Source organism: Pecten maximus, chromosome 13, assembly GCF_902652985.1.
Source record: "Pecten maximus chromosome 13, xPecMax1.1, whole genome shotgun sequence".
Classification (NCBI taxonomy): domain Eukaryota; kingdom Metazoa; phylum Mollusca; class Bivalvia; order Pectinida; family Pectinidae; genus Pecten; species Pecten maximus.
In genome coordinates, this window is record NC_047027.1 from 10,795,423 (window position 1) to 10,812,052 (window position 16,630).

Sequence of the window (16,630 nt, forward strand, 5' to 3'; positions counted from 1 at the left end):
CCAGATAGACGTACTGATGTGTTTTAGATGTTATGTTGTATATATGTATTGTATTGTATGACTTGATGGATTCGTTTATCGTGTATGTCAAAGGTATTTTTTCTGAAAGGTTGCCAATGTCTGTTTATATATATAACTACTAATTTACGATTGTGAGGTGTTGATTATAACGATGGTTATATCGATGTTTTATTTTGATAATTTCTAATTATACTTTTATGATTTTACTGCTCGTTAGGAGACACTACATTTGGGGATACCTTTCTAATTCTTCTGAATTTCCTCCTAATGTCCCGCTTTACCTTGCGTTACGTTTTACTCCCTGCTTGACGTTTAGCTTGATAGTTGGTCGTAAGCACAGGTTCGCCCGTTGTCTGTGTAATGGTGGGTGTCGCATTAGTGTTCATGGGTGACATTTCAATGTGATTGACCTTATATAAGCGTCAGTCAATAACCCAATTAGCCTTAGAATATCATGAAATCTCGTGGTGCAATATGCAAACAATACCTGTTATTGACCAATAAAACATTAAAATATGTGTCTTTTTATTGATGTTGTTTGGCACTGACTCTAAATAGCAAAATCACGAAGAAAGATATAATTAACTTCTTTGATTACATATTTATACATGCGATACATTACGTATAATAAAATATTGTATGTACGAAATGCATTATTCTCGTTATCCGCATTCATATCAAATAAAGAATAGGAACACAACTCACCCTGAATCAAGGTGGCCGACGCCTTTATCAACTGTAAATGAGTAATTTAAACATACTTCTTTTTTATATAAAACATTGATTTATGATGTCAAAGTATTCTACTATTTGTTAAATACCATTAGCTTTATATACTACTTCATATAATCAAAATGTAAATATTGAATATTGTCTTTAATTATATTTAACTTACTTTAATGACGTTGAATTAAAAAAAAAAAGAATATGTTATATTATTATTGATTAACAGCCTGTTTATAGTACCAGTGAACCTCTGAAATATACTGTTGTGACAAGAAGTGAATCAGGTAGATATAGATAGGGTCGTATTAACCTAAAGTTACATTTTACGTGTATGGTAAATGAATATATACAAACCTCCAGCAGTGTTTTCATACGGCGATGGCTTCACATCAAGTTCATGATAGTGACCTCTGCTTCAAACAAATGAATTACACATTGTTTATTATATATCAATAAAGACAAGCGATACTTTTAAACCCGATGCATACATATTACTTGTTTGCGAATAAATATGAAAATTAAAAAAAAAATCCGAATTCACAGGACTTTCTTTCGTTGCACTGTTAGCTGAACTTTTTTTTATGTATGCATTTATCTTTCTCAGAAGGATAATTATTATATTTCAATGGAGATTTCGCTTTAATCGCGCTGTTGACGTACAACCATGAACCATTTACTTCAAAATCCTCGATACGTATTTACGTCTTACCTTTCAATATTCTTGTCAGCATCAACTGTGAACAAATGACTTTTATAAGGTTTTTTTTTGTTTTGTTTAATACAACTATAATGATGAAAACACTATTAATCTGCGAGGCTGGAACTCTTGGCTGCTAAATAACGTCGCATCTTGTTACCTCTTTAACACCTTATATACACTTCCTGTCGTATCAAACACCAGCAGTAAATTTGAGCATATCTTGAGTGGTAAGCAATCATGTTTTAAAAGTGTTTTAAAAGTATATTAAAAAACTCTACTGGTTCAATAATTTCCGTTTACTAAAAACACAATCTGAGTGAAATGAATAGCGTACATATACAAAATGTACTTATATTCGATACGGCTATCTAATTTTCGATTTATATCTAAAGAAGTTCATATCTGGTGTGCCTTTTGTGAATCTCAATCAATTGGAAGAAATATCTACCAATTGATAACCTTGAATTTTTCGGGATTCAATATTTAAAATGAAAAGCGTATGGATGCAACCTTATATAAGAAGTGACACATAGATTATTGACATATAAATATGTGTTCAAAAAGGAAATTGGATCAAAGTGATTTGATTCCTTACCGACTGTGCTGTCATAATGTGATGTTATTCCTATATCTTTAGGGTTGAGTTCTTGGTAATGATATCTGATTTCAAAAATGAAACGCGGTAAAATTAATTAAAAAGTTACCAAATCATTTGCAACACATTGGTTTATTATCATATCGTTATAATAATGTATCATTAAGCTATCAATTCGATACTAAAAACGTTCAGAGAAAGAATGAACATTGATGACTTGATAATGAATTAAAAACTATTCGTATACATTAAAACAAACCATAGTTCATGCAGACCATATCAATTTTCTTAATGAAAAAAATAATTATATAGTTTCCCATAACATATTATAATATATTTAATAGCTACAACATGTAGCTTAAACGATTCAATATTTATTTTATTTCTGATAATTCAGTCTTTTTAAAATGATGCATAAACAATAAGTATTAGTATTAGTTAACGGGGTTACCGATAGTTTCAATTTAACACGAACTTACTAAAGTAAATAAGAGAACGGATATTTTACCAAAACGAATCGTATTGTAAACTCAGTTTACCTCCTTTACAGTACTTTCACGTGAATTCCGTAACAAGCATTCACGTTTATAATATTTTTTTTTCTCATTGAATGACGTAACAGACTTATCTAAATATAGTGATTGATGCATACATTTCATCTGTCCGATCTGGTGTTGTTTCTGAAATTAAATAAAAATATAAAAAAAATCTCAAATAGAGGAAATGCTTGTTAAAAAGAAACAGTATTAAACAAATTACATGTAATCGTTTATATAATACGGTGTTAATTGATTTGGTATGGTATTGTTTAAAGTCCTAACATCAACGATGGTTATTCAAATTTGCTACCCTGTGAGAAAGGCTTAAGTTTTTGATACCTAATAATATACCCGAGTCAAATGACAGTTTCTGTTTCTGCTTAACGCTTAGCATTTTAGATGTAGGACGAATGGTTAGCCCGATGTTATATGAAGTAACTAAAGTACTTACCATCTTTAGCTTTAAGTACGTTACTGAATTTAATCGGCTGTTCGATCTTCCCCTGCCGACGTGCAGATCTGAAAAAAAAAAAGGTCTGAAGTAGGTCTGTTTTGGAAGTTTGACCCGTGTTTCAGTTAAGGAATAGACATGTCGAAGGATTGTCATTTATTTGCAGTATCGTTAAGTTATGCAATCAATATTTCATAGCAGAATTGTGGAGCTGAATGAGTACAACTTATTTAAATGCATTAACAATACACGTAAGGATCATGCCATACGTATATACGGCTGATGACGTGCTGTCCGGCGATCTTATCAATACATTGTAGATTAAAGGACTAACATGTAGACAGCAACCTTAATCCATACAAATGAAAGAGTGAAATACATTGTTTATGTTTTATCAAGAATTAGTTTAATTAGTTAGAATGAACGTGTGAATACGGTGCCTAATCTAATAACATACAGAACTTCATAATACACATTTGTGTTGGAATGTAAGCAATCAAATATTTATTTCAGACAATACATTACCTGCAGAGTAAACGTCCCTTCCCTGGAAAAGAATACAACTTCGGTGAATTATATTATTATCGTATACTCTATATTTGTTCGGTGGTGTTGTATATAATAGAAGAACAAAAGGAGATTGACATGCTCTGAATTCTTAGTTAAGCATAGCGGGATATGTGATCTTTATAGAAAAAAATGTTTTACTTTTTGTTGAGTAGTGGACATATATGTGTACATAAGCAGGATGTACTTGCAGGGCAATCAATACATGTACTCTAAACAACATTGTTGATATTTACGTGTTAGTTATCAATGTCTTCAAAAGTCTTTCGAAACCGCTTGCTCAATCAGGCAGTATTTCCATATTTCACCTTGATATAGTCATACATATATTACAAAAAATGCTTATTTTTAAAGAAAGTATTCTTACGGTAAACAATTACGGAGATTCCTAAACAAATCACTGCTGCCACGATGAGAATAGCCCCCACTACAATCACAACAGTTGAGGTGGAATCATCAGTTTCCTGAGTAGCACGGCTTGTAGTAACGGTACCTGTATGACGTGTAAATGTATGAATGTAAGAATAAGAGAAAATCAAGAATATAAGGAATAACAATCAAACAAGTACATAAAAGCAAAGATCAAATTAAGCACCTGCAGAAAAAAAGGAAACTTTTATATTCATATTGCAAAATAATTGACATTATTTACGGATGTATATATTTGTATTTCAACTCTGATTTTAATTATCATCGTGTTTTATGATGCTCACATTTATTAAGAATATCAATGAAAACATTCCGCAAAGTAGGTTCATTGGAATCATACCAGGTGCAGTTGCTGCAATCAATCTCGATGAGATGCTTTTGCCAATCGTATTAGTCGATGTGATGTTTACGTAGTATTGGGTGTTTATAAGTAGACCAGTAAGTGTCGTAAGTTTGAAATCTCCATTGTTTTCTATATCAACTGGCATCCTCCCTATTACGTCACATTCTCCACACGAATACGTGATACTGTAGGTGTTATCGGAGGTAACATGTTCACTGGGGGCCCATTTCAATGTCAGTGACGATGACGACACATTCGTGATGCCGAGTATCTTTGGTGCCTTTGGAATTACTGTAACGACAAGTTACGGACCATTTAAAGCATGAAACATTTCGGGTAAAGGGAAACTTTGTTTTATAACCATTGGGAAAGAAGAAATGTCTATCTATATAAATCACTCTTGTTGATCGTGTAGTAGCACACGATGGCAGAGAAAACCCACGTGGTCGGGTAATAAACATGTCAACATTTCACGTCCACAGGGAATCGAACCCAGCTATCTACGTAAAGGGCTGGTATGTTACAACAATGCCTCCCGATATGATATTTAACGTGGACTAACTATCTTAATTACTCACAGATAACTTTGACTGTGATATTGGCTGTCGTGGTACCAATACTGTTACTGGCGGAACATTTGTACACTCTAGCGTGTCCCGGTGTTATAGTAGGTAGATTGTATATACCAGTACTCGATACCTCGGTTGACCCCTTGGTCCAGGATATAGACGTCACAGGTGGATTTGTTAGAGTTGCTGCGCACTGTAAGGTTAAACCAATCTGGCCTTCAGCAACTATGAATGGGTTTGTAGATGGGTTGATGACTATGTATGGCCGATCTGATAAATTGAAGGGGAAAAATATTGTTAGTAAGCATGCAATATAACTGCAATGTAATAATAACAATGGAGTATAAAATTAATTTCAAAGTAATATCTAGTCAAAACTAATTATGAACGGATTGGTAGATGGGGGATGAGTATGTGTGATCAATACAAAGTTGTTCTAAAAGATGAAATAAAAAAGATACAGGTAAATAAGGTAATCTATCATTCATTTGTCAGGAGTAGGTTCATATACTTTATGGTCGCATCTTTGTAACGAGAAAGCAGGGCAAACGGAACTTATTTACATGTCAAAGGATAATTAGAAGAGGGTATATCGTTATAACATAAAGCGTTGATTCAAGCATTGGTAATCTAGATTTTATCATTATTCAAACATCTTTGATAATCAATGAAGATGGTTCATATAGCATTTCAGATTACTGTTGCATAAAGGGTTACATGTGAAGCCACTGGTCATTCTACCAAGGTAGTTGAAATGATGTCATCTATTTTCATCTTCTTTAGATTAGTTAATGTGTAATGGTCGCATTTTTTTTAGTAAATATGTGTGCATTCGAATTTGTATTGGATAATATAACAGATACTTGTATAATCAATTTTGTTCATAACACTTCATGAATTTGATAACTATTTACACATCAGTAACTTACGGAGTATGGTAACATTTACGGATATCGACGACTCTCCGACATTGTTCTTAGCAGTACATATGTACGTCCCGTGTTCTGATCTGTCCAGTTGTCCCAATGACAACACCGGTGAGGCAATAATGTTGGTGTTGTTTGGTCGTGTCCAGAAAAAGGTACAGCCAGGTCTACAGTCCGCTGTACAGGTGATGTCCGGTAACGTGTCCCCCTCTGTCCTAGTGTAGGCAGTGTTGGGCGGAGACAAGGACATTGAGTTTCCTGGACCAGCTGTTTATGAATGTGTGTGCAAATAGAGCTCATAATAATGTTTTATGCATATAATTCTTTATGTCATAATTCTTTGTCTTTCTATCTACATTTTACAAAATAAACTACGCATTCGCTGTTAAATATGAGGAGAGTTCTACTTGCTGCAACTAAATTTATGTTAATAAAAAGCATTCATATCTTAAATCGCTACGTTTAGGAACATCGCGGATAATACCTGCTATTTTGAGCGTATAGTCCTGACTGTCCAGTGTTGGGTTAAGTAGTTTATAGTTGGTACGTCTACAGTACCACACAGATTCATGGTCTCCCGTCTGTGGCTGTATGATCCACCGGAACACTGTACCAAGGTTTACTCCAGACGTGACACAGGAACAGACATCCGGAGTACAGGGGGAGGCTGGGCTGACCCAAACATTGTAACATTGGTCATTACCTACCTGTACACCACCTACTGGAGAAGTGACGTTAGGGCGGCGGTAAAACTGGACAAACATGGCCACCTCTGGTGCATCACACATCAATGTAAAGTCAGTTCCAGGAACAGTGTACTCAGACGATCCGTTCAATGTAACAGCATCTATAATTAATATAGCAATGTATGGGTAACACAGCTCAACCGATCAACAGTGATATTGAAGGGTATTTATACACATTACAGACTATCACTGAATACTAAACATACAATAAACATGCGTATGATACGTAGTTTCCAATATTCATTGGCATTACCCCTTAAGGGGCATCTAAACAGCAAATCCAGTCAAAACATTGATATTTTACAGGCCTATAGATCCCTATTATGGTGCAATGTCACAGAAGTAACATGATGGACTTTTAGTATGTATCATGGCAAACCCTGGGTCTTGCTGTTGACATGTAATTTGTTAAGCTGTTTGTAAATTTCAACAAAACTTAAGAAAAATGCATGTTTCAGGGGGACATAATTAACTCATTTGTATCCCATATATTACACAAACTTGCCATGTCGTTTTGCTCACAAGTGTCTAAAGCACAAAATAGGAGCATTGGTTTTACCAGCTTTGACGTTATTGTATGTAAAAACGCTGTTTTTATTTTGACCTTGAATTGCAAATGGCGGTCGTGAATGATATCATACAAATATGGCATATAAGGAGGTATTTAAAACATCAAAAATGCTCTTATTAGACAATATAAAGTATTCTTGAAGTGGCAAGAAGACTGCTTTTATGAAAAAATGTTCAACCGTTGAGTTTGGGGTAAAATATGCCTATTTCTGAAAAAGGCTGTAAACTCACCATTTTAACAAATTGACATTCAAATGTTCATGTTACTATGATGAGATGTCTTAAAAGTACGATATAGGAGTTTTGTTATTAACTGAAATGCCTCCTTTAAGCCATATTTGTGTAATATTATTCGCAGCTGCCATTTGCATTTCAAGGTCAAAACAAAATAAGTGTTTATACGTACATACAGTAAAATCCGGTCAAACAAATGCTCCTACCCTGTGCTATAGATACTTGTGAACATAACAGCATGGCTATTTTTCAGGTTTGATCATTTGCGTGACTTAGAATTATTCCATGCCAAATCTTACCACAAAGTTACTCTACAGAAGAAACTGGTAGCATCTATAGCATATTATTGGTGATTGTAAGAAGCTACATGTCCAAACAAACATTTTGGTATATTACATGACATTTTTTGTGCAAATCTTAAGATATTTATTCGTGTTTGAAATTCAACAATATTCTGCTATATAGATGACCCTTAAACCACTCTTATTTTTTCTTTTATGTCTTTTATTTTTTATCGTTTCTTGAATCCATTTCTTTTAATATTTGCTTTAATTGATATTTAAATGTGTATTAATTTTAATTTTTGTGTTTTACGTACAATCTTCTAGGAAATATTCATTTTTTTCATGGTAAATACACATTATCCCCATTTCCAGTAATGTCTGTATTGGTACATCCAAATATCACCCAACAGACAAACAAATATGTATCATACAACAGACCAAACAGCTATATCTGGTTAATGAAATAGCTTGGTAATTGTTTTTGTGTGAGGAATAGAAGAATTTTATCCGTTATGACCATACCTGATCACGTTCCAGTTATTCAATCCCCTTTTTTGAGTGATACTAGGTTGACAAGATTTAGAAAGAATGAAAAGTAAAGGTTTCTAATACCACATATCTCCTGAGTACAAAGAGGATATTTAATGGTTTACCGTTTAAATAACGCTTCACGAGTATAACAGAATATAGATATGTTCACGAGTGCGAAGTACGAGTAAAAATAACGAAATATTCTGTCAGCGAGTGAATTATGTTATATTTAACGGGAAACCATTCAATTTTCTCTTTATTGCATTTCATAAAGTTTAAAACAAAATCAATAACATTGAAAAATTAATAGCGTCAAAAAGTGCGGGAATCAGTAATGACGTCATCTCTTTGTGACGTTACTCCACGTCAATTTGACAGCGCCATTTAGAAAGTACTGATCAACACAATTTAAGCATTTACTGCTGTTATGGGAGAATCTGCATGAACAGCTTACGTCAAGTGAGTATTTTGTGAAAAACTAGTCTGAAAATTTCAGAAATACAGCAAAATAACCTATTTATCTATCCCCGCTTCGATTAGAAAAAAACAGCAAGTTTAAAAGAGGTGAATACAAAGGTCCGCTCTGATTAGTCATAAACGGAAAACTTATATTTCCACTGCAAACTTATATTTTCGCTGCTCATCGCTGCAGTAAAATTATAAGTTTTATTAGCTGGCAATAATGCAATAAATCCCTGTTTTGGGAACAGAAACAAACTCCCGGCTTCAGTTCGAAGCATCACACAATTTCACTACATTATCTTAGAGTGGTACGTAGCATGGTGTTTATTTCTACATTATTGTCCAGATATGACATAAGAAGGTCATTAGACGTACTCACAACCATTATTATGATCAAGCAACATCACTTTCTTCCGCGCTTTGTGTTTCGAGATTGTTGAGAATTGTATTTACGTAATACTAGCACCACGAGAATATCTAGAAAACAAAGTTCCTCGACACTTATTTATAGATACAGCGGTCGTCTCCATGTCCTACGACGCGTTTGTACATTATCTTTATCAGATGTATCATATTGAGAATAGAAGTAAATATGTGTCAAGCAAGGCTCCGGGACATGTAAAGACCGTTCTATACCCGTGTCCATTTATAACTTTTATATGCATGAATAATATTTCAATATTGTTCGGGTGGTGCATTCGGGACCACTGACATTTACCTAGACGGCCGTGGTTCGATTCCCTGATCGGACGTAAAAAGGTGGGTCACCTTCCCGATAACGTAGGTTTTCACCTGATTCTATGGTTTCCTCAAAAACTTAGACCCCTCGTGTGCTTCCAACAAACGTAACTAATATAAGGTGATATAACTTGTATCGCAATAGTTGCAAGATCAATAACAATTTTACATTAAAACCAATGTAAACATACGTACATCAGTTGTATACATACCTGCTAAGGAAATCACCGTGAACAGTAATACAAACATATTGATAGATATCCATGTATTACCTCTCCTAACGAACTTTCCGTTCGTGTGTTTTATTCAATGTCTATATTATGTTAAAACTTCCTGGTCGGTGTAACCCCGGTATGTGCTAACTGTGACACATACATACATGTAATTGTAAGCTGTGTACACCAAACAACCCTTATATGTTTAAGTGATACAATGGACACCTTCATTATTGATATATTTTCATGTCTTGACTATTGAACTATGTAATGGTTTATCAGATACCCTATCAGTTACTGACAACTTCCGAAAATTACCGGTTTTTTCCTTCGTTTGTTTTTTGTTGTTTTTGTGTATTGTGTTGTGAAAAGCAATCTTATACAATCTTACAAACTAAACCACCCAGCCTAACAGTCTTCATGTTTACCCTTTTATCTAATGATACACAATGACAAAATATATAATTCGGTGAAATTTAGGAACATAGGTGTAATAAACTGTATGTGTACATCCTCGTGTATTAGCTTATTTCAGGAAAAAGACATGTACAGATTATAGAGATCCCACTTCAGACTGATAATCGTTTGATGTCGTTGTAGTGGTGGTATCAGGAGCAGCAGCAGGTTTATCAACGTATATGATATAAAGCTCATCACCAATCACCTGTGCTGTTACATCTGATGTTGAGAAATCTTGTTGTGGTCGAGAACTGTCAGGGAGTTAATAATCAAAATTCTGATCGTGATTGATATACGATAGTACACAGAGTGAAACACTCAAAACCATTCAAAACGAAAGTCTTTATTTACTTTTTTCTTCTTATGACATACAATAGAAAATATCATTGAGTGAAATCTCTGAGTGCCGGTGTAAAGCTTTGCATACCTCCATGTATTAGCCTATCACAAGAAATTGATATGTTACAAACCAGAGACCACACCGCAGATTGAAGGGGTCTCAGGGGTTCCTTTTATAAATTTGTAAGCTACAAAACCATACCTTCCTGGTTTCTAACAATTGTATGATATTTTCAATACAGAAGAAATACATTATTATAGAGCAAACACACACTTGGACAGCGGTTAGTTAAACTGTTTAGTGTTTACTGTTTGCGGTATAACAATATGAATGTCACTACTGTACATAATTCTAGTAAATACTGGAATATAACAAGATGGACTGCATATATAGGAACAATAAACATTCAGCCTAGCATGTACGATACAGTAAAGAAAATATGTTATGAAATTATGACAAATTTCAAAATATGGCAGTATTGAAGATTATAGATGTCTATCTAGCACACTAGATATTTCTTTTACAACGGGATCATGATTTCGTTCATGAATCTTTCTATCCCTTCATTAACCTACATACATTGTATTTCTATATTCGGTATTGTACGTTTCCTCTGTGTAGATGTTTCTTGCAGCATTTCCGGGTGTCTATCAAAACCCCATGGATAACGAAGCTATATCTAGGGTCTGTTTCCATGTTTTAATGTCTCCAATGTGAGCAGTTGTTTTTCATTCCCTGTACAGAACTGCTCTAGATGTGTTCGGTGTAATTATCGCTCTGATATAGAGGCCTATAATATTGTTATACGGATGATCAAATATGTTATCGGACAGTATGGCCAAATCCTTTATATTTAAAGTATGGCAATATGACAATATACACCAGAACATTAACTGTGAGCACACGTTCATTGATCAACAATACCATTCGTCGTCTAAGATTGTATGTAAAGATTCAGGCTATTTCGTAATTGTCACAATATATCTCACTGCTTCGTACAGTCCCGAGGCTATTCTTCATCCTCAATCATACGCATTTTATTCTATCACGTGTTTGAATAAAGTGCTGTAGATTTCCTTCTGAAATTAAAAATGGTATATAAAATTAGAAATGTGATTGATTATAGTTATATCCAGTTTGAAAAAAACTACCGCGTTATCAAGGTGAGATTCCATACATTTATCAGTTAGTAGACGAGGTGATTGAATTATTTCTGATGATTTTTTTAGGGCTTACATGTGCTTGCTGGCTAGATCTAGTGTTACTATTTTGCCTCTTTTCTGATACCGAATGTTTTTCTTCCTTATACAGCCTTGCATTATACCTCAATTTTTATTCCCCGTTTGCCGTTAAACATGAAAGTAATACCAGTTTCAACGCGCTACAGTAGTCACCAGTGAAACTTTATTGTAATGGTTCTATAGAAGCATCTAATGTTCTAACTATTTATCTTTTAATTCTCTGTACCAATGTGACGTGTTTTAATTGAATAATATGATTTGAAATATATGTACAATGATGAATATATTATTTACTGCGATTAAGTGAATGTCCCTGTCACAAAATAGCCATGTCGCACATATCTTTTTTTCCGTATCAACATCGCACTCGAGTCTTCAGCTGGCCTTTTTCATGGAGGTTATCGGTATTTGATAGTAGGTTGAAGTGTAGGAACCAAGTCTCCGGCGGTTTTTCAACCAGTTCGTTTTCTATGATTGAATGTTTGATTTTAAGAGTTTCACATTTTACCCTTACAGTCTGACATTTATATATTTTCCTAGTATGTTTTGCACTAAATGATCCCAACTGCCTGATATTAATCAAGCAATACAACACTTTAATTAAGTCAAATTTGTGTCATTTATTATATCGTTTAGGCTTAGATAGTACTAAGAAAGGGCAAACGTTAGATAGGTGATAAACCATACTAATACACATGGCTTTTATGTACACAAAAAATGTATTCTCATTATCAGATATGAACGAATTTTAGTCAATAATAACAGGAATGCAGCTCACCTTGAACCATCATGGCCGACTCCAGTGTCAACTGAAATGATACATGATGTAAGTAATCAACTTCCGGATAAAAATGAGTTTTTGACATAAATTACAGTACATTGAAGCTGAAGCTGATATAAAAAAAATGTTTTGGTCATTATGATTCACATCACGGTACCCTGATTAAAAATGCAAATTATTTTAAAGCATAAATTATTCATTTATTCTCGATTGAGGAGAAAATGTAAATATTTTATAAGGTTAACATCTCAAAGGTTGATAGCGATAGGTCCTAAGAACATAAAAATAATGATTTGAAAAAATGAATATTTACAAACCTCCAACAGTGTTCTCATAGGTTGATGGCGTCTCAGTGTAACTTACGTCGACTTCTTGATAGTAACCTCTGATTCAAACAAAGAAAAAGTTATTTATGTCTTGTTTTATTGTGTCCTTGATAAACGCATGCATGATTGGATACGAAACGTTAAAACAGAATTATATGGAACTCTCTTGCAATAGAAATATAAAAATTAATTCAACAAATTAATGAGACTTGCTGTGTTAGGGGTCCCTACCTTCTTCAGACGGAAAGCTATTGAAGCGAGTCTTGCTGGATTATAAGTTTTAAAATGCGATACCAAATTAAAACGTTTCAAATAAAGAATATACAAATATGCATTAATGCATGTTCAAGTTTTACCTTTCAGCGTTGTTCTTGCCAGTATCAACTGTGAAAGATAAAAATTAAAAGCCTCTTAATTTCCAGAAAAAAAATTGTAACTATAGTTTGGTTTGTTTTCGCTTAACGTCCTATTAACAGTCAGTGTCATTTAAGGACGTACAAGGTTTGGAGGTGGAGGAAAGCCGGTGTACCTGGAGAAAAACCACCGGCCTACGGCTAGTACCTGGCAACTGCCCCACGTAGGTTTCGAACTCGCAACCCAGAGGTGGAGGGCTAGTGATAAAGTGTCGGGACACCTTAACTACTCGGCCACCGCGGCCCCTGTAACTATAGTCTCACTATAACACCTGGTAATATGTTTAGCGGTCATTTGTGCATAACGTCCATAATTAATTAATATGTTCAAACTGGAATGATTTTAATTATATGTTACTTAATAGGACATTAAACAAAATAAACCAAACAAAACCAATGTTACTTAATAGAAGCTACAACTTAAGAACTGTAAATACGCGGGAGAGACACATTATCAATAAAATAAATTCCGTTTAAATCAATCATCTCTTATTCTTGAAACGCAAAAGAAACATACAAATTGACATCCTGGTTATATCATCTAACCTTTACATAACAACTCCTTACATCCGGTTGTGCTGTCATAATACGATGGCTTCCCAATGTCTTTTAGGTCAAGGTCCTGGTAATGCGGTCTGAATTCAGAAGTAAAACGCGACCAAATTATTAAAGAATCACCAAATCATATGTTACGCATTTATTGTCATATCGCCTTAATAATGAATTGGAAAGTAAACATTGAATACAATTGAAAATATCTTTTTTTTTAAATTTATTAAGTTTCCTCATGAAAAGTCAATTGTATGGCTTCCGTAACGTGCTATAATTTGCACATATTTCTCACAAGCATTTTCATAAGTATCAGCTCATAACGTCAATAAAAGAGGATTTTTACATGGATTGTGTATAGTAAATCAAATTTAAGGACCAATTTTGACATTTTTTATGATACAAAAAGTAAGAAAGTATTGTACCTGCTGAACGTTTACACGAGAATACCGGAAATTCATAGAAATGTGCACTTTTATAATATTTGTTAAAAAAATATTAAATGAATGAAGTAATGCACCAATTACAAGATGCTGCCTCTTAATTATACGCATCAACATAGAGAAATGTACCTGTCTCCTGTCCGACCTGCGGTTGTATCTGAAAGTATATAAGCATGTTCTGAAGAAATGCTTGTTATCAAAAAATAATATTATAATTATTTGGTTTAATTTTTTAATCTGTCGTATTTGACAATTTGGCTTGATTTTGTATTTTTTATCAACAGCTATTGTCTTTTAAGCCTGCCCCCTCCCCCAGATTTATTTGTGTTCCTTTGAATAGTGAAAAAACTGATAGCGACTTGCTAGTGCTACCTTACTGAAGCATAGTGGCGAAAAGTTCCAGCAGGACACCCCACCCGGTCACAGGATACTGACAACGGAGAACCAGGTTTTTGCATTTATTTAAGTGTTTGCTCTTCTGGTGAAGGTTTTTAGTCCTTTGCCCTAGCTGTCATATACCAGACTTAATAAAGTTTCTGTTCCTGCTTAGTATTTTCGATGTAGGGCGAATGGTTTGCTTGATGTTATATTGTCACTAAAGTACTAACCGTCTTGTACATGAAGAACGTTACTGAATTCAACCTGCTGTTGTATCATTTCCTGCTGACGTGCAGATCTGAATAAAAATCAATTTATGAGTAGGACTGATAGGAAATTGCAATTCAAACAAATCATCGCATTATGGGGCATTGCCAGATATTAATAGAAACATCATTCTACGAAATCGATATTTCATAGCAAAAGTTTTGAACTAAATCAGTTAAAAAACAACAACATTATCATAAAATAATTGTATAACTGGAAATTGAATAGCAACAAATCTATCACGCGGCTATTTAACGTTCTTTGAACATGTGTTAATGAATAAATAAATGACATTTGTCACAATTATTTTACCCCGCAAGTATAAACATATATACTGATTCGTGTTCTCCGTCGTTCTTATAAAGTCGATTAAAAGAGCAACAAGAGAGTGATCTACAACGGTAATTTAAAACAGAGAACTACATTTTGTACATGATGCATTAGGAATTAATTATCTGAGAACCATTGAATATACGATATAATTCATTTGTCTAACCCAATAACACAAAAAAATTCAGAACAAATAATTTCTTCATGCGGCAATTTTAACAATAAAGATTTATTCCAGACAAGACATTACCTGCAGAGTAAACGTCCCTTCCCTGGAAAAGAAAACAATTTATGTAAAAAATTACTCGACAACGTGTTCGTCTTATGGTTTTGTTATATCTTTATATATTAAGGGAGACAATACGTCTCTGAATCATCAACTAAGCTTTACGTTAAATATGATCTTCTAGCTAAGAAATATGCTTAATCAGGCAGTTTTTCCATGTTTCACATTTTGAAAGATAAATATATCACTAATGTATAGGGACAATAGAACCAAATCAAAAATAGTTCTGGGTTTTGTGGGTTTTCCCCGTTTGGGCAGAAGATTTAATAGGAAGGTGAATGCATCGGGTCCTATTGATTGGATATTTAGGTGAGAGAAGTTTCCAAAGTTGTATGTGTGGGCTGGGTAATACATGTAGATGTAAAATATATAGAAAAGAAGTAGATTATTTAGCCTTTTTTGTGAGGGAGAGTTAATTAAATGTGTAATTTGTTGTAAATTTAGGTGAATTGTTGGTGCTGAATTCAATACAACATGATTGCCCCATATATAAAAAAAGTTTAAAATGGTAGATTTTTTTTGCAAGATGACATTCATTAAAATTAGGGCCGGTTGACTAGTTTTGGAAACATCGCTTAAGCGGGACAGTGGTAAAAGTTAACGTTATTGTCTATGGGAAATCATTTGGTAACGTGGTTCATATAAAGAATTTATGCTTACGGTAAACAACTACAGAAACTCCAAAACCAATGAGTGCTACTACAATGAGGACAACTCCCACCACAGTCAGAACAATGGAAGTAGATGAAGCGGTTTCCCTGAGTAGTAGGGCTCACAGTGTCGGTACCTATATGGTGGTAAATATACATATCAATATAAAGAGTATAATTGTAAGAGGAGTGACACGGCCAGACCGGGGTTCGAACCCGGAACCTCCGAACAATAGCTACCTGGTCGCCGAGGATCGACCCGGTCCAGTTCCGCTACATAATTTATAATGGAAATCAAACAAGAAGTATCAAAGATCCGTCATATCAACTAAAGGGAACATAACATATGTTTTATTATGTACTTGGGGATGGTTTCACCTGCTAGCTTTCTTACGTAGCAATGCTTTATTTCGTTCAAATATCCACATTAATAAAAAGAATCAACAAATTGTCGCCCAAGAATATCAAATACTAAAGCACAAATCTGTCTGAATACAACATGAATAACCTGACGTTAAATG

At 34.0% G+C, this 16,630-nt stretch overlaps 2 protein-coding genes across 2 annotated transcripts; both read right to left on the bottom strand.

The window, feature by feature from the left end:
* Nucleotides 1–2,666: 2,666 nt before the first annotated feature.
* Nucleotides 2,667–9,722, bottom strand: LOC117340421. Its single transcript, XM_033902182.1, has 5 exons — nt 9,644–9,722; nt 6,351–6,713; nt 5,064–5,133; nt 3,033–3,100; nt 2,667–2,722 (listed from the first exon to the last, which is right to left on the bottom strand). The coding sequence occupies exons 1-5, from the start codon at nt 9,678–9,680 to the stop codon at nt 2,667–2,669; spliced, it is 594 nt and encodes a 197-aa protein (XP_033758073.1). The 5' UTR covers nt 9,681–9,722.
* Nucleotides 9,723–10,428: 706 nt separating this feature from the next.
* Nucleotides 10,429–16,208, bottom strand: LOC117340885. Its single transcript, XM_033902667.1, has 9 exons — nt 16,120–16,208; nt 15,424–15,445; nt 14,807–14,874; nt 14,328–14,355; nt 13,774–13,841; nt 13,150–13,177; nt 12,785–12,852; nt 12,465–12,495; nt 10,429–11,524 (listed from the first exon to the last, which is right to left on the bottom strand). Exons 3-9 carry the CDS (start codon nt 14,853–14,855, stop codon nt 11,491–11,493), a joined length of 306 nt encoding a protein of 101 aa, XP_033758558.1. The 5' UTR covers nt 14,856–14,874; nt 15,424–15,445; nt 16,120–16,208; the 3' UTR covers nt 10,429–11,490.
* Nucleotides 16,209–16,630: the final 422 nt, after the last annotated feature.

What these genes read in the sequence shown, in the direction of transcription:
- LOC117340421 (XM_033902182.1), bottom strand. Translation starts at nt 9,680, where the DNA reads ATGTTTGTATTACTGTTCACGGTGATTTCCTTAGCAG. An exon ending in CACGGTGATTTCCTTAGCAG is followed by an intron (nt 6,714 to 9,643) that starts GTATGTATACAA and finishes TATTAATTATAG; the next exon opens with ATGCTGTTACATTGAACGGA. An exon ending in GGGGTCAACCGAGGTATCGA is followed by an intron (nt 3,101 to 5,063) that starts GTACTGGTATAT and finishes TTTTTTTTTCAG; the next exon opens with ATCTGCACGTCGGCAGGGGA.
- LOC117340885 (XM_033902667.1), bottom strand. Translation starts at nt 14,855, where the DNA reads ATGATACAACAGCAGGTTGAATTCAGTAACGTTCTTCATGTACAAGAC. An exon ending in GCAGGTCGGACAGGAGACAG is followed by an intron (nt 13,842 to 14,327) that starts GTACATTTCTCT and finishes TTCTGAATTCAG; the next exon opens with ACCGCATTACCAGGACCTTG. An exon ending in CTATGAGAACACTGTTGGAG is followed by an intron (nt 12,496 to 12,784) that starts GTTTGTAAATAT and finishes GTATCATTTCAG; the next exon opens with TTGACACTGGAGTCGGCCAT.